We start from the raw sequence: 17,232 nt of genomic DNA, 5'->3' as shown, positions 1-17,232 counted from the left end.
GTTCTAACATTCAACTAACAGCGAAACAACGCCCGAGATCCGAACGCTACGGTGGTTCAATAACAACTGTGCAGCCGGGAGTCATTATCCCCACCAACAAGACTAACAAATTTTCGCCTACCGTCAAAAATGAATAATTAACAAAAAGGTAATCTAAATCAGGTAAAATTATTATTTTAGGATAATGATTTAATAAAAAATGTATGGACATATGTATTTATTCTACAATTATCAATTTTTAAAGTCAAGTTACCTACATACAGTGAGTGTTACATGTTTATTTCTAATTCTAATTAATAATAGAATAAACATTTTTTTCTGTTTGCATACTGTTATATATTAATAATATATTATAAAGAAGTTTAATTAATAATAAATAAAATTGTTTGAATTATTCAGAAGGGTGTAGAAATAATTTTAATAAAAGTAAACGCTATATTTGCCATTTATCTTTTGTTTACTAAATTACTGAATGGTTAAAATTTTTATCATGTTGGGTTAGCTTTTTCATTTTTAATTAATTTGTATTCTATATTTGTCTGTTTATTCATATGAGTTTTTGTTCGACAATAATTTATTAACACACAATGATAGGTTAGAATACTTGACGGTTCTAGATCTGTAGGATACTAAAATTAACGTATTGATACTAAGAAATACGGACAGAAATAACCACCGCAACATCGCGGGTGAAAATAGAGCGTGATATCTATATTCGTCATTAACATATAAACAATTTTTATATTTCGCAACTAATATATGTTCTTGAATAACAATACACCTATCCCCCAATTTACACGGTAGATCCTGAGAAAAACGTGTAAATCGAAAATTAAAAATTTTCAAGTCAAAACCGTTTAAATCGAAAAACTTGCAGAAAATGCATGATTTTGCTATTTAACAGTTGTGATTTTTTGAATAATTTTAGGCGTACACAGAAATAAAAGAAAATACATTGACAAGTTAAAATATTTAATATGTTGCGGAAAAACTGTTTTATTTAATTACAATATATTATGCAGAAGAACAAAAAAGAAATTACTCTCATTCTTTTTTTCGGAATCGAAGGTTCGAATTCACTTTCATCACTCGAAGTTATTTGTGCCGATTCGATGTTTGAAGCAGAAATATTTACATTATGAGAGATGGTAATAAAATCGGTTATTAAAACAAAATAAAACTTATTTGGAAAACCGTGTAAATCGTGGGATAGGTGTATATTGCAAAATTTTTGATTTTGTACATCATGTACCACACTTTAAGCGAAGTGAAAACAATCGTCCTATTGACAGACAATTTACCAAGAGTAACACCGCGTTGGCAAACTTCTCCAGAACGAGCCAACAAGTCGCCTATGGAAACCTTTCACTTCACCACGTCACACAAGAGGGAAAAAATGAAACCATAAAAAATAGACAAAAGATAAAATGCAAACGGCAGTCGTTTCGCAGACGGCTATTTCTTCCAGACAAATATTAGATGGATTTTGTCACCAAAGTAATTAAAGTATAATGGTACTTAACTAACGAGATAAGAATTCAGCAGTGATTTTCGTGGTCCCACCAAAGGAGATCCATTTTCACGCACATAAGTCAATTATGATTTAGTATGGTGCTATAATACAGAAGTAATATGGATTACCTCGTGAATAAGTTATCGTATATATCATAGTTTACAAGTCATACAAAGTAGACAGAATGTCTTTTATTTTCATCATGTTAACTGATTTAGCCCAGATCAAAGTATAGACAATGATCAATCAAGGTATAGATCATCACGATCATCGGTGGGGTGAAACTCCAACAGGATCGACTATACCGTCTGTTCGTTCACCTAATAGAGGGCATACCGACGCATCGTCTATTTACTTGTGAACCCAACAGCTGTCGGTCGCACGAATGAAGTACTCCACCCATGATCAATTCTTACGAGCAATTCTTCTACAAACCTACCTACTTAGATGAAAGCTTAATTACTAATAAAGGTTAATCTCTACTTAAAGATATCCCTTCGCTTAAATAAAACCAATAAATGAATTTGACAGTTGACAATAGTTTTGACAGCTGTCATTATTGCCAATGTCACTTATTGTTGCAATTATGAGAGCATGTCGATTACTTCTGAGGTTTGATTATCTTATGAATCGTTGACAGATAATAAATGCGTCTTTATAATTTTGTTATTAAAATATGGGAGAGATAATTAATTAAAAAGTAATATATTCTTACTTATAAATATGAAAAGGTAAATAAAACAAAAATAAATTTCTGTTTATGTCATTTATTAAAAACACTATTACACAGAATTTATTAAAAGATCAATTTTCGCTTTATATACAGAGTAAACAGCAAATATACAAATTACAATAATATAAAACATCGGAGCGGCGGAAGTATGTACAGTTAAGTTTTTTAGTTCGAGAATTTGTTACACGTTTCATATAGAAACTATAAGGGCATGTGCACACTGACGACACATTTTTAGGTGATGAGAGACAATAATATATACACTGATAATTGATAGCTGTAGAACAAAAGTAGTGTGTTCAATGGTCACAATGCTTTTCGAACAAGCATCTCAAAAGATTTGGATTTTGAGATATATCTAAGCCGTGTTTACAATATTATAGACATAATTTCCAAAGATTTATTGATTGATTATTTCTTTAATCATCAACCTATAGACACTCGCTGCAAGACATAGGCCTCCCTTAAATATATTTATGGGGGGATAAACAATGTGGTCTTGTATTACTGCGGTACAGCGAGGATGCCCGGAGAGACACGGCTTCTCTCCGGGATGTGCTTTGATATAGCAGTGAGGTAAAGGTATCGAAGACGACCACCGAGGAGGTTTTAGTTAGTAGGAACCTACCACCACCACATGTCCTTCTCGCAGAGGGCAAGGTATAATGTGTCCATTCAAAAATTTTTCCCCCCGATACAAAAAACAGGCTTCCGCAAAAGCTGTCTATGGGGGATATATCATAATCATTACGCTTGGAGGGTTGGCGATCGCAGTGTGGTATAATGGTATGCAACAGACGCTGCTACCCATCTTCTGGTAATTTTTTGAGCAGTGGCAATCCAAAATATTAATGCAGTGTGTGCATTATACAAGATAGCATAGAAACGAACCCGCAAGCTACGATTTCAAGCTCGGTCTATTACTGGACTACCACTGCTCAGTTTTTCTTTCTCAGTACACATATTTGAAATATATTTTATATCATATTTTGTTTACAGACAATTATTATTTTGTTCGTCTATGATCTTTGTCTAAATGTTGTTGAAAATTCACTAATAGTACACCTGTTACCTTCCCACACAAAATATTTTATGGAGTCGCGTATATGTATTTACTAGTTTTATAATAAATCCGGTAATATAGTAGATTCATATAAAGCTGTTTACATACATTTGAGATGATTTCTAATATCGTTTTGTGTAAACACGAACTTATGTTACAAATGCAAGACAAAAGTGTATAGACAGATTATAAAATTTCTTACATACTAACCATTCACCTTCTATGAGAATTTTTCGTAAGAAAATTTAATTATATATATAAGCATGTTAACCGCCAAAGATCGCCGCCGTATCTGTGGTAGACTCCAATAATTTCTTACACGGTGTACACCGATCTAAAGATCTTATTGTGTGACATTCTTAATTTGATATTTATATTCCACGTTACAATAGACATGTAAAATGTATTACAGTAATCACTACAATATAGTCTAAACGTTCAATATAAAACGTGGAGTATATACAGTATATTATCTAAAAATAGATTCCGTTTAAGGCTAATCGGATATCAAATGCATACAAAATTTCCTACGACACAAAGCTATAAATGTATATTTCAAAATTGAGAAAATTGTTTTTCATTTTTTCTAATCAATTTACTTGTAAAAGCTGATTTGCACTACACAGTAAATTGCCACTCTGAAGAATCGTAATACACACATCAAACATTTTTATACTGTTCCAATTATTAACAAAATATACAGCATTACTAATTTAAAATCATATTAACATTATTGCCAGTGCAAAATTACATAGTCGTACCTATAAGTCGTTCGCGTTAATAATGTAGTCATAATTGTCCTCTGGCTTATATAAATCTTTGTACACAACTATTGCGTTCCATTGTATGTTTTCAAATGCTGTGTTAATTTTGAATTTGGAACGTTATTTGATTGGTTACGGGGCGTAGCTAGGCAAGCGGACAATATTAACGCGGACAATATGTTACGTCGTAAACATAATAATTTGGGAATTTAATTTGTTTATCGTATAATATTAAAACAAAAAATATACAAAATTTTCAAAACTTTTTTTTTTTGGTAAATTTTTGTTTTGTTATCACTTCTCACAAACGCACAAATGCCAAAGCAAGCTTTGAAAGCCTTAAGCTTTTTTATTTAAGTTTACTAACATTTACAATGACTATGATTTATATTTCATAAGTTAATTAAATAATTGTAATTATTGAAATAAACTTTGGTCCATTTAAAGTCGATCGGCAGTATTAAGTTGAGGCCGCGAACATTTGACCGTAAGTAAAAATGAAAATTTAATGTCAAATAGGACTATGTCATAAAACATTAGAATTTTTTTTTGAAAATTATGAATTTTTAAATCAATACTTTTTATCGAAATTCTAAATACAATAGACTATATAACTACAGTAGACATTATTATATTTTTATTAATAGTAACATCAAGGTATAATACTTTCAAACAGTTTCACAGCAATGATATTTTAACGACGCTTCGGTAATATCACGAATAATTCATACATTTGTTATTGATCAAGATAATTTCATACATTAAAACTATTTTTATCATTAATTACCTCATAGATTAACTTATTGATTTTCCTAGTTTACGAATAAAAAAAACATTTATATTAAAATTGCCATCAAGATACGATAACTCCCTAAAAGCAATAAATTTAAAATAAAAATCTTTTCATTGCTATTAATGAAAATTTATTTCAGCGTATAATATTTCTTCAGAGTATTTATATGTATCAAAATATCGTATGTCATTAATTTCCTAAAATACTTCGAGACTTTAAAATGGCAACATTAATAATACTTAAAGTATATTAAGTGGAGGTAAAGTATCTAGATGGGTATTTACCTATAGTTTACGCGTTGGCGTAATATGGAAAAGGCTTTTGTATTAAAAAAATTCTCGAAGTACAAATGAGGATTCGCGTCTACGGCGACTTTCTGTAGTAATGCATAAATGCATGTTAGTCGCATTTGCAACGCGCTACTGCTTCACCACGGGGAGAGAATGAAGGCAATTGAATCGCGAGACAATATCTCGTTTGCAACGCGATTAAGTCATGGGTGACCGTCGATGAGGGGCCGGAGCCTTAGTGGATCACTGTTTAGACCCCAAATTACACTAATTTTTGCACATATGGACTCCGAAAAGAGTTCCTATTGTTATCCTCAGGTTCTATTGTTATGTAACTGACTAAAGCCGATTCCATATTTTTTTAGCCACAAGCATAGATAAACATCCAATTGTATATAAGTCCTCACATAATAAGAAATTAAAATAACATCAAAACCTCTAATTTGAATTTCGTGACTATTTTTACATCCGGAAGACATGAAATAGCGCCGAAAATTTTAATGAAACTGCTTATCTAGCAAACACATTATTTATACTTAGAATAAATGTAATATTAGAATATGATTTATAATTTAACCATTAGATAGATATTTGAAACGATTCTAGATAACGACGTACCTGATTAGTTCCATAGGCAATGCTTTTCTTTGCACAATTTCAATAATTTTCTTCCAGCTGATCGTTGTGATCACAGAGCATATAAACTTGACTTTAATATCACTATGCACCATAGTCTAGTCCATTCACATTTCACTAGATGTCGCGATTCGCAATTGCTTAAAACTTATATACTGCATTAATATATTCTACGTCACGAAATCATCGTGTTACTAAATATAACATATTTATTGAATATTTTATAACACTTAGTGTTTTTTTTAATTCAATATTACCTTTAATTTTAATACTATTATTAAACTATAAATTTCTATATAAACGAAGTTACATATTTTATAACATTATAGACAATATACTTTTTTTATTTTAAAATTCGAATATAGCTTGCATGACATCCCTATATCCGGTAAATTCCCGTTTCGGGCTGTAATAATTGTATAACAGACGCCGCCATTTTTGCAATAATGTCATCGTCTGTCAGAAATTCTCAAATTCAAAATATCTTTATTTAAGTAGGCATTTACACACACTTTTGAATAATAAGTTTTTATTTTTATTTTAAAAAGTAGTGAGTTCGTGGGTATACTGAAAAGATCCAGCCAGTACCAGTAGCACATATCATTTCTTTTAAGGTTATGTTTCATTTGAAACTTTTTGGTATAATAAGTTTATAATTTGTAAAGGCCAATAATTGAAACAAGCGTGTTATGTGTAGATTGTCAAAATGGCGGCGTCTCTTGAAATGTTATCGATAATTATTTATCTACACGTAATTGTTATTGGTTAGCGATTGCGAACCGCGAGAGCACCGGAGTTACATCTCGTTGGTGAGGGGCTCCGCGCTGCCGGAGGGCTGGGGCTCTGGCGTCGTGTCTAGACTGCCGTAGGTGTGACCGCGTCCCGACAGGCGCCAGCGTCCCCTCCGCCGGGTTATGCCTGCCAACAGTCGCATTACACTCACCATCTTATCAACTCCTACATTCACATCACACAAAGTTTAATGACGGTATATAGTTTCAGATGTGGTATGTCCACAGCTGGACTTAGGCCTCCCTCAAAAATTACCAATAAAACCGGTCCAAAACTGACAGCATCCAGGTCTATCAACCGTGTGGGTGGAGGTTCTATATTGTTACCGTCACTTCGAGCTGAAACTATAGTGCTACCGAAACCGCTGTACCGCGCTTAAAAAGCCGCGGCGGGGAGGGGTCGAGGAAAAAGGATAATGAACACTGCCGACTGCCAGAATGTGACATCCGACACTACCTTCATTTCGCTGCGCGTTACCTAATAAACGGGATAGAGATTTTAGTAGCAGTGTTAGGCCATTATTTCCAGAGGCGGTTTACAGAACTAGGTATGTTTCTGTATGTTGGTAAAGGATGTGTATATGTTATTGTGTCCAGTATTAGTGCATCGTGTCCAATGTGATTATTGGACTAATAAGGTGTACCATCTCAAATCATGACGACATGCTATTGCGATAAAATTTTGTACCACTGTACCAAATACATCACTTACCACCAAATTTGGACACTTCGTCTTGATACATTTATATAATAAATACAAAATTTTATGAGAGGTATTGTTGGATATTAAATTGTTCGCATGACATCATACGTGACTACTTCAAGTGACTAACTAAATATACGCGTAACGTTATCTCTAATTACGAAGCCATTAACAATATATATATATATATATATATATATATGTATATATATATATATATATTTATACATAAATATATGTGTGCATGCAAACATCGACTTGCTAAGCGAATATCTTTGCATTGTATGAACTGGCCCACCACCCAAGCATGGATGGGAAAGAATGAGGGTTTGGCAGGAAGGACTATACTTACCGTTAAAGATCAAATCCGAGTATCATCATCATTATTTCAGTCGTAAGACGTCTACCTCGACATACACCTCGCCCAAAGGTTTCGAAGGTTATCTGTGCAGCTTGCAGAACGTCATACGGTGCGCTTGCCGACCCATGGTCTCCGAAACTTCAACTTGCCTATTCCTTGGGCGGCGGATAATAACTTGACACCATAGTCAATCAAGACTTACTACGCAGTGATTGTAGATACTAGTTCTCCTTACAAAATCTGACCTTGAAGAACTTGAAGCCTACCAGTATTATTACATTTCCAAGAATACCCTCTCATTATTGTGAGAGATCACGATTATTCGAATTGAGAATGAGGTAAGGACGAGGAGATGTGGGTGAAGCTGCGTGACTACTTTCCTATTGGCGAAAAGTCAAAAAATTATTAAGTAAATATTATCTTCTAATGTCGCTATCTTTTTACAGATTTCACACAACTATAGGCACAGTGCTAATCACGGAAAGGGAATAAATGTAAATAAATTGCTATAAGATTATATAAATATATTAAATAAAGAGTTATTATGCTAAATTTATATACGTGGCATATTTTTTGTGTACAGTTATTTTATAAATAATAACAGTTGTAGAACATTATTCAAGATATCATATATAAATAATATCATTATGTTCCTCCGTATAAGCACCATCAGCGCAGTATCACCTCAAATATGGAGTAACAGTAAAAGCCAAAGTACAAATGAAACTGAAAATAAGTTGTACTAATTAAAATAATTTTTATTTTTTGACCAAATTGTCAGAGGAGTGGTATTATTAAAATTCGAGATGTCCGATGATGATTGTCCTAGCGATCGTGCTGAATGGAATTCTTGCCGCATTCGACCGATCGTCAATTTAACACGGCCAACTACCGCGAACTACCAGTGTACCAACTACCATGCATAATCTGATCTAATAAGATAAACCTCACAATATACACGGCATTCCGTAATAGTTTTGTGCATTCGACCGATCGTCAGATCAACTCGGACCACGTGCTATGAACGACACGTTTATAACCTACCACGCAGATATAATTTTTGTATTTTGTAAGAATAGCATCACAATACATACGGAATTTCGTAAAGAAAACTTTTGTGCACTCGGCCGATCGTCAGTCTATCTCGGCCGGCGTACCGCGAACAACTCATATGCAAACTACCATGCATCATCTGATCTAATTTTTATATATTATAAGATAAACTTATATAGTTAATATAGTAGTAAATATAGTTTTGTATAGTACAATCGAAAGAGAGCACTATGAAATGAAGCCAAATTGAAGTGGTCATATGATGCATATGTATGTTATTTGTAACTAGTATCCGTAATTGATATGTCACTTAAAAGAAGGCGTTCACGTGTAGATAAGATGTTTATAAATAATGATATTTCGTTATCCGCATCGATATTTAAGTATTTCGCCCTTGTTACTTAAATTATTGTGGTAGCCGAGCGGTAGACCAGAGACAAGCGATCGTAGGCTTTTGGGGGCCTCTCGTTCCCGCTACCTTATAGCTATAACACAGAATTTGAGCAAAATTTTTATCATTTTGTTTTTATTAACATTCTTTCTTTACGTACTTCAATATATCTTCTGTTCTATCCTCTTTCAAACATTACATTTTTTACTCTCTCTGATAGCATGGTTACTCTATAAATGCGACTAATAAGAAGCGACTCGGTGGGAGAATTTTTTAATTATTTTTTTATTTACATAGGAAAAATAGAGCAGATGGTTATCACGTGATAATCTTTAGATGTAATAATAAGTATAGTATAATAGTAAGTTGCTATTATGAAATCGAAGATTTTATTAGAAAATTAAATTTAATTTAAATTATTTAATATGACTACATATATGCATAAGGAAATATTTAAACCTCAATTTCTCTGTCGCTCAAGAAATTAAACGTTTATATTGCAATACTACCGTGCATTACCTATGGTAGCTAAACATAGACTTTCGATCTCAAAGTCAGGAAAAACATTCAGATTACACAGAGAAGAATGAAAAGAAATTGTCTCAGTCTAAAATTGAAAGATTAGTTAAAGAACGTTCACATTTGAAAAAGGAAAATGAAGACTTAAGGACTTAAAGACTTTTACAAGGATGACACAAGAACCCTAAGGTCAGTAAAGTGGTCAGGGTCAAGACGTATCAGGTCGAACAAATGGCAAATGGGCCGATGAAATTATAACGAATGCCGTCAAAAGATGGCTGGAGAAAGAAACGTTGCATGCCTTGGGGATACCTTTTATCCTAGAGTCCACATGTACACTTTATAAATAATTAAAAATTAAATAAAATAATAACTAAAAAATTAAATTAAATTATAATTGTAACTTAATAAATATCGTTTATGTACTTATAATTTTATTGTAATATTTTACGGAATTAAATAGCTTAAATAAAGGTAATATGAAATTCAATAATATATAATTTGAATATTTTTAATGCGGAACTCTAAAAGATAAAGCTTTACGCGGAACTAATATTACGGAAGAATAATTCTTGTTAGTAACATTGCGCCATAATAGCAGCTGAGTGGTTGCTGATAAGAGATAAGGAAGCATGTAAAGTACTTTACATATAGAATACCGGTGGCATTGTGAAAGGTTGTGTGTAAAGTTAAATATTCTTTTTCAAATACATCAAGCTCGCTTCACCGTACTGTGATGGTTTCATTCGTTTTTTTTCCACACTCTTTGGATATAACCAGGTCTTTTTGGCACTTTTTTACGGGCATCTTATTTTTTTTAAATTTTAAGTCCATACATATCTGTACCATCTTCCCGTACCTCTTGCTTGTTTTATGTGAAAAAAAAATTCAAACTGAATATTTTTTTTTATAATCTAAAATTAAACGATTTTAATCTATTAAAGATAATTTTAACATTTTTGTAAAGGTTACGTAAACTCTTTTTAATAACGCTTTTATTGGTTTTGAGGCAATATTTTATTTCAGCCTATTAAAGCCCTGGTCATAACGATTATCTTTTTAAGCTTTATAAAAAAGACAAAAATAGAATTGTATGAATAAAACCATACACTGTATACAAATTGTGTATATATATATACATACATATAATATACTATGTTCACCTGACAGGAAGTGCAGTGCTGATAAAAATGCACTTTTATAAGCGAGTGAAAGGGACATATGCTTATAGTGAAGGTCAGCAATTGTAAAGAACTTTTAAGATGCGTTTACACATGGCTACAGTTTAAAATGTTTCTTAAAAAAATACAAAAAAGCATCATAATCAGGTTCAGTGTTTGATAGCTATCAGTGTCTAGGTTATTCACGTTAATAACATATTATTTTTGTCTTTATATCTGTTTATTTATGGTACAACGAACTTTATTTTCAGTCAGTTTCAATTTCAGTCCAAAAACACAAAGAAAAAAAGTCAACGCGAGGATTTATACATGACATTTTGTAAACTCATCTTTAACTTATTATCATTAAACAATGCTATTATTTGTGCAATTCATTGTATCAACCCTGTACGGTGAACTTAATATAAATGCTTTTCAAAATTTCTGTCAGCTTTTAATCCTGTACTTCTAATTATATTGTTTTTAATAAATACATTTCTTACGTTGTCGTGACTCGTACAAAGAAGCTCCTTTAGTATAGAAATAGAAAAGAAAAATCACATTTTAGTGTTCTACTAACCAATCTATATATATATGTATATTGGACCTTTTATATACAATCAGAGTCGTAATTTTAATAATTGTTCCCCAAACTACAGTAATTATTTAAGAATCATTAATAAAGATACCGCAGTAATATGCAGAACAAGCAGAGAGCGTAAAACTAGCTATAGGTGTTTCATACCATGCAGGTGTGCTTTAAACTAAAAATAAAACAAAATTAAATAATCGAAAAAGCATTATTTTTATTTCTATTACAATATATATGCTATTACAACATTTACCATTAACTTTGGACATTTCAAAGACCCCTATAAGTACTTATTTTAAGTAGGAGATTCCCGGATGTGTTCTATTGAATTGTATTACAAATTTTTATTTGTTAATATTCCAATACATTATTAATTATTAAACACAAGGGCACTACATATCTCTCAACTGCATCACTCACAAAATACTATTAATACAATAGAGAAATCACATATAAATCCAATAATGTGAAATGTATGTCTAAAATAAATAATATTTGTTCTTAATTCCCAATTGCTTTACAGATGTACCTGCAAGAATTACATGTCCTTGGTTATATGTGAATAATATTAATAAACTCGCCAACACCGCCATGTTTTTACATTTCAAAGTGCCCATAGAGTTAGTAAAGAGACAGATAAAAAAAAATATTACCATACCGAACCTTTATTACAAAATAATACGAGATATTAAACGCTAATGCAATAAGACATGCTCTGTGGTCCAGAGATAAATAAAAATAATTTAATAATACCACGGATAGCAAATCACATAAAGCAGTCTTATTTGCTAAGCGTCTTAAACACTGATCATTATTGAAAAAGGAAAAAAAAATCTAAAGTGCCATGTTAAATTTTAAAGATAACAAAAAATACATGTCAGTCTATGTCGGACTTTCGTGCCTGCCAGTGTGATAAACAAAAAAAAAAAAGCCAATAAATATTGAATTAAATTGTAATTTTCAAAGTTTCTTTTTTAATTATAAAGCAATTTTTAATGTCCAGTAATATTGATTAAAATAGCCATATATAATTGACATATATATTATCATTTTAAAAATTTATTACAAAGATGTAACAAAAATATTTTCATTTGAAATGATTACTAAATTTAATAATATATATTTTATCTATAACTTTACAATTCGAATAAAATGTAATCACAAAAATGTCTATTCGAAAATATATGACTAAATGTAAATACTCCAAAATTTATTTCTTTTCTCTAGAAAACATATTCACAAAAACACGACACCATTTGCGCACGCTTCCGCCAAATATACAATGATATTTTATTAATGGAACCATAGAAATAAAGATTAATACACGAATAGCCTAAGTAAAACAAAAAGTATTAAGAATTAATCTGCAAGGTATTTCTACCAGCGCCAACAGATGGCGTTCTTATCGTTTTTAAGTACTCAAAATTAAGTATCATAATAAGTAAATGTGCAATTAACAGGGCAGTGGCGCCCGAAGCGAAACTAAAAATCAATAAAATAAATAAATTCGAACAACATAGGAATGACTATTACTATACAGCTAAACATTTACATGCAAATCGGGGAGAAAACTATAAAATATAACAGCGTGTACCTTCAACCAAACATTGGTTAGAACCACACCCATCAAATGTTTTGAAATCCGTTATACATTCATATGTAACGGATTCCTAAACGGTTTAATATAAATAAATGCATTTTACCACTTAAACGGGAAGAGAACTTGAAGAAAACCCTTTTAATGTTAACGCGTAAGGCAATTTTCACTGTTTCTAGTCATGTGTAAATTGCCTTACAACGTAATTACAGTTACGTTTCGAAATTACCGATTGAAAAACCAACCCACTACCGGTAAGTTAGTAATCGATACGAGAGTAGACAATGCACATCACTACGCTCCATCCAGGCGCACAGATTATTTATTTCAACGAAAAACGATCAATGTTAGAGTTGATGGAGATGTATATTCTATATATAGGAGAGATATATGCCTATATACTCATCACGATATCTCTGAAGGCATAAGACATAGAGACTTGGAATTTTAAAGGAATATTCCTTTAACAGAGTAGACGTCAGCTAAGAATTTAATGAAAATTCAACCCGCAAAGGAATTGAGAGAGCATTCATTAAAAATGTATATTTTTAAACTATAGCTTGTATAGGTAATATATTGTCAAAATAATTTTGGTACCTTAAAAATTACGAAGGATAAATTTTTTTAAATTATACCCACAAAAGGCAGTGCGGGTGACGCGTGGAGCGGATATGGGACAGCTAATACAATACTCGTAAAACATAACAATTAGATAAAAATGAAAATTATTAATACTTCAAAAGGATGTAACATTATTATAGTTTTGATCGATAGATAATTCAATGCTTTAATAATATTAATCGAAAATCGGGTAATATTAATAGAACTTCCCTGGATGGATATCGCATGATCAAATATTCCCCATAGTTACAGAGTCGAATCTCGCACGCTCGGCAAGCTAGTAGACAAAGTTATACTGCGTATATGTCTCCCCCTGGCTTACTCGTGTCAATGACGTCTCCGCGACGCCCCTCTCGTTCCCCCGCAGGAGGTGATTGGCCAGCTTCTGTTTGTTGACTGGCGAGCCTGGAAAGGAATCAAGTTACCTGCCTGACGGGTCAATGAATTTTACATCTAATTTTAGAACATATTCATAATCCAAATAAAACAGTGGTTCTCAATCTAATATAGATTCACTATAAAATTATATCAAACGAGTATTAAGTTATTTCACTTTTAAATACTTCAACAGCACAAAAGTTAATCATTTAACAGTTAAAAAATAATATACAAATCGTGATAATATCGCAAAACTCACACAGACAGATATTGGATATTAATATGTAGGGGTGAATATATGCATACACGCCTTTTGACTATTTAAATAATAAAGCTGTGTTTACATTCACCGATTGAAGCTCTTTAGAAAATACTAATGTAGCATTTTCTCTGATTTACAAGGTAGAATGATAACGACATTTCGTCATTTATTTAACATATATAGACAATATATATGGTACCTTAAATCCGTTGAAACTTAAGCATCAACAGTTAATTTACATCATAAACAAAAAATTAATCGTAGAAAAATCATACGAAGATTTTATTGATTTATTTCTTAACCCTAAATAGATTGAGAACCACTGTTTGAATATATATTATGTTAAAAATAAATAAGTGCCACCTTTAATTATTACCTGATTATTGTGTTATACATTCATCTACTTAAGCCCAATATTATAAACGTATAAGCAATATTACCAATAAGTTAGTTGTTACGAAATTCAACTAAAACTTTGTATACATAGGTTTCATATCTAAACCTATAACAGTTTGGGTACTGTCTGTACACAACACACATGAAGTTAATTATTCAATCAATAGATATTTCTGTATTGATTTAATTAAATGAGTAGAGACTTTGTTATGACCAGTGACGTCTAAATACTGTAATTTAGGGTCAATACAACAGTGGTAACCTAACGGTAGAGGATTGAAACTTGCGATTGAAGGTAGCGAGTTCGATACCCGGGATACAATCGCACATAAATCACACTTTGTGTATTAATTATAAACAATTGCTACTGCTCACAAACATGTTTCCAAAGTAGCAACAGCGTCTTTTGCGTACTAAAATACCACACTGCGATTGCAAAGTCGTCTGCCAAGCGTGGCGATTACGGTTTATCCTCCTATAGATATCTTTGGGGGAAGCCTATTGTCTTGCAATGGGTGTCTATAGGCTAAAACGACAAGAACAAATAGGTAAGCTTGACGTAATAATTTTTTTTAAATGTTAATTACTAATTACAAAAATATTAATAAAATTTCAAGATTTCGATATAATTTTCTAATTGTTTACTTTAATTGAAATTTAGTAAATAATACATACATATGTATATTATATTTAATTCTTGGGCAAGGTTGTCCCGTATTATACTGTATTGTTTCTGAAGATGTTAATGCTGTTAGCCCTAAGGCTTTCACAGCTTCATCGGTACTGAGTTCAGTTCAGGAGCGGAAGGGTCCGTGAACTAGATTGTTGTCTCGATAGTTTAGACTTATTTATATGGTATGGAAAGTCATGTTGTAAAATGCCATCACTTCTTTTCAGCCAATAGATGGAAGGTATAGACCTCCCCCAAAGATTCCCATGATGATCAGTCATGTGCTGCCCGCATCCTCCGACTTCCCAGGATCTTAATTATATCGTCGACGTGGTATACTTGGATGGTCTACCGTATCCTGGTCACCACTCGAAAACCTTTCGATTGCACGAGCGATGTGTGTGATGAATCAAAGGCTTTCTCATAGTCCACAAACGCTAATCATAGTGGCCCTATAGCATCATCACTGAGTATATTGATATGTGATTTACCAATTATAATAATTACATATCGACAAAGTTCTATTTAGACGTCAATGGTTCAAAATAACTTGGTCTGTCAATGAGTAAATTCCTTAATTCCGCTGTAAATAGCAGTCTGTAAGAGTTTATATAACAACATGTAACAACTTTTGAATTAGAATTTTGTGTTACATATATTAATGTAAATAGTACCTCTTAACATCAGGTCTTGTTCATAAAAATATTACTTAACAAATTAAAAAAAAAAAATTTCAATTAAAAATATTAAATGAATAAAAAATATATACACTTCACTATTTTTGTGATTCATAATAAGAGAGTTTTAAGGCAAAGGTATCTGTAGTTGACTGCCACATGTAATTCTAAATTTAACTGTGAACAACGGTTAAATTTAAATGTGAATTTAGTTAAGCACATTATACACTTTAGAAATATGCAAGTATTTATTTAATTTTAAATAAAACTACCATTTAAAAATACATATTGCCTGTTCGTATGTTACGTACATATATTTGCGATTTGTATTTATTAATTATATTTCTAACGATGGACAACTTAAGTTCTTTTAAAAGTATTAAATACATTTATTTCAACTTGAACATAATAGTTGATTAATTGTTAAATAACACCAGTTTCAAACTATTATAAATATGGCTGTCAACTATTGATACCTAAATCGGCATTAAAGTCATTTACATTGGTCGTTAACTATCGTCTTACTGCATGTGGGGATTCCCCGAAAACTGACTTACAACCAATTAAATTCATATTTGGTATAAAACTGAGGTGTGAGGACTTGAAATAATGAAGAGAACAAAAATACAATCTGCAAACAGACCCCATCGATTATTAGAAATGAAATAAAAAATAATTAAAGGTTGTCTCATATTCCTATGGCATGCATCAATCCTCCTGATCCCGTATGCAAGCTCTAACGACCAATGAAAATAAATCATAAAGGTTAGGTTATTAATATAAAGCTAACAGATAAACCAAAGTTAGTGTTGCCTGTGATTAGTGCAAAAAAAAAAAAAACAAAAAAAAGTTTTTGTTATTAAAATGACACTATCCCAATTCACATTAATATCATGTTAGTTAATATACGAAAAAAGCATTAAAAATACGACACAAACATGTTTTTGTAGAATTTGAAAACGTTTTCCAATTGAATTCAAATTCTCAATTACAATTCAAACAAAATAAAAAAAAAATCAAAAAGCGCTTGCTGCAAAAAAAATAAAATAAAACAGCCTACTCTGGTATTTCAAAGGTCCAATATACAAAAGCAGATTACAATTAAAATAAATATGCATAAATAACGAAATAATAAAAAAAAAGTCAAAACAACATAAAAAATGAAAAGCATGCAAAGAATTCTGAAATGTTTTTAAAATAAAAGATAATGATTTATGAAGGAGAACTTTTATGAAGTTCATTATACAATAGGAAAGGTTTCTTTTAGTT

General features: G+C 31.5%; 1 protein-coding gene across 4 annotated transcripts in view; it reads right to left on the bottom strand.

Moving 5' to 3' along the window:
- Positions 1-5,012: 5,012 nt before the first annotated feature.
- Npc1a (Niemann-Pick type C-1a) overlaps positions 5,013-17,232 on the bottom strand; it is a 103,189-nt gene continuing 90,969 nt past the window's right edge. For 2 of the 4 annotated variants that reach the window (XM_068761833.1, XM_068761836.1), the window contains one exon: positions 11,557-13,985. In XM_068761833.1, coding sequence (XP_068617934.1) covers positions 13,858-13,985 — 128 coding nt within the window. In that variant the 3' untranslated portion in view covers positions 11,557-13,857. Of the gene's footprint in view, positions 6,711-11,556; positions 13,986-17,232 lie in introns of those variants that run through there. The other 2 variants (XM_068761835.1, XM_068761834.1) reach the window with 2 other exon arrangements.

The sequence above is a fragment of the Battus philenor genome, unplaced genomic scaffold (genome assembly GCF_028537555.1).
Source record: "Battus philenor isolate CCGP_79_NKW_IND1 unplaced genomic scaffold, ilBatPhil1.0.hap1 SCAF_15, whole genome shotgun sequence".
NCBI lineage: Eukaryota > Metazoa > Arthropoda > Insecta > Lepidoptera > Papilionidae > Battus > Battus philenor.
Note: the sequence above shows the minus strand (reverse complement) of the source record. Positions and strands in the feature narration are given on the sequence as shown.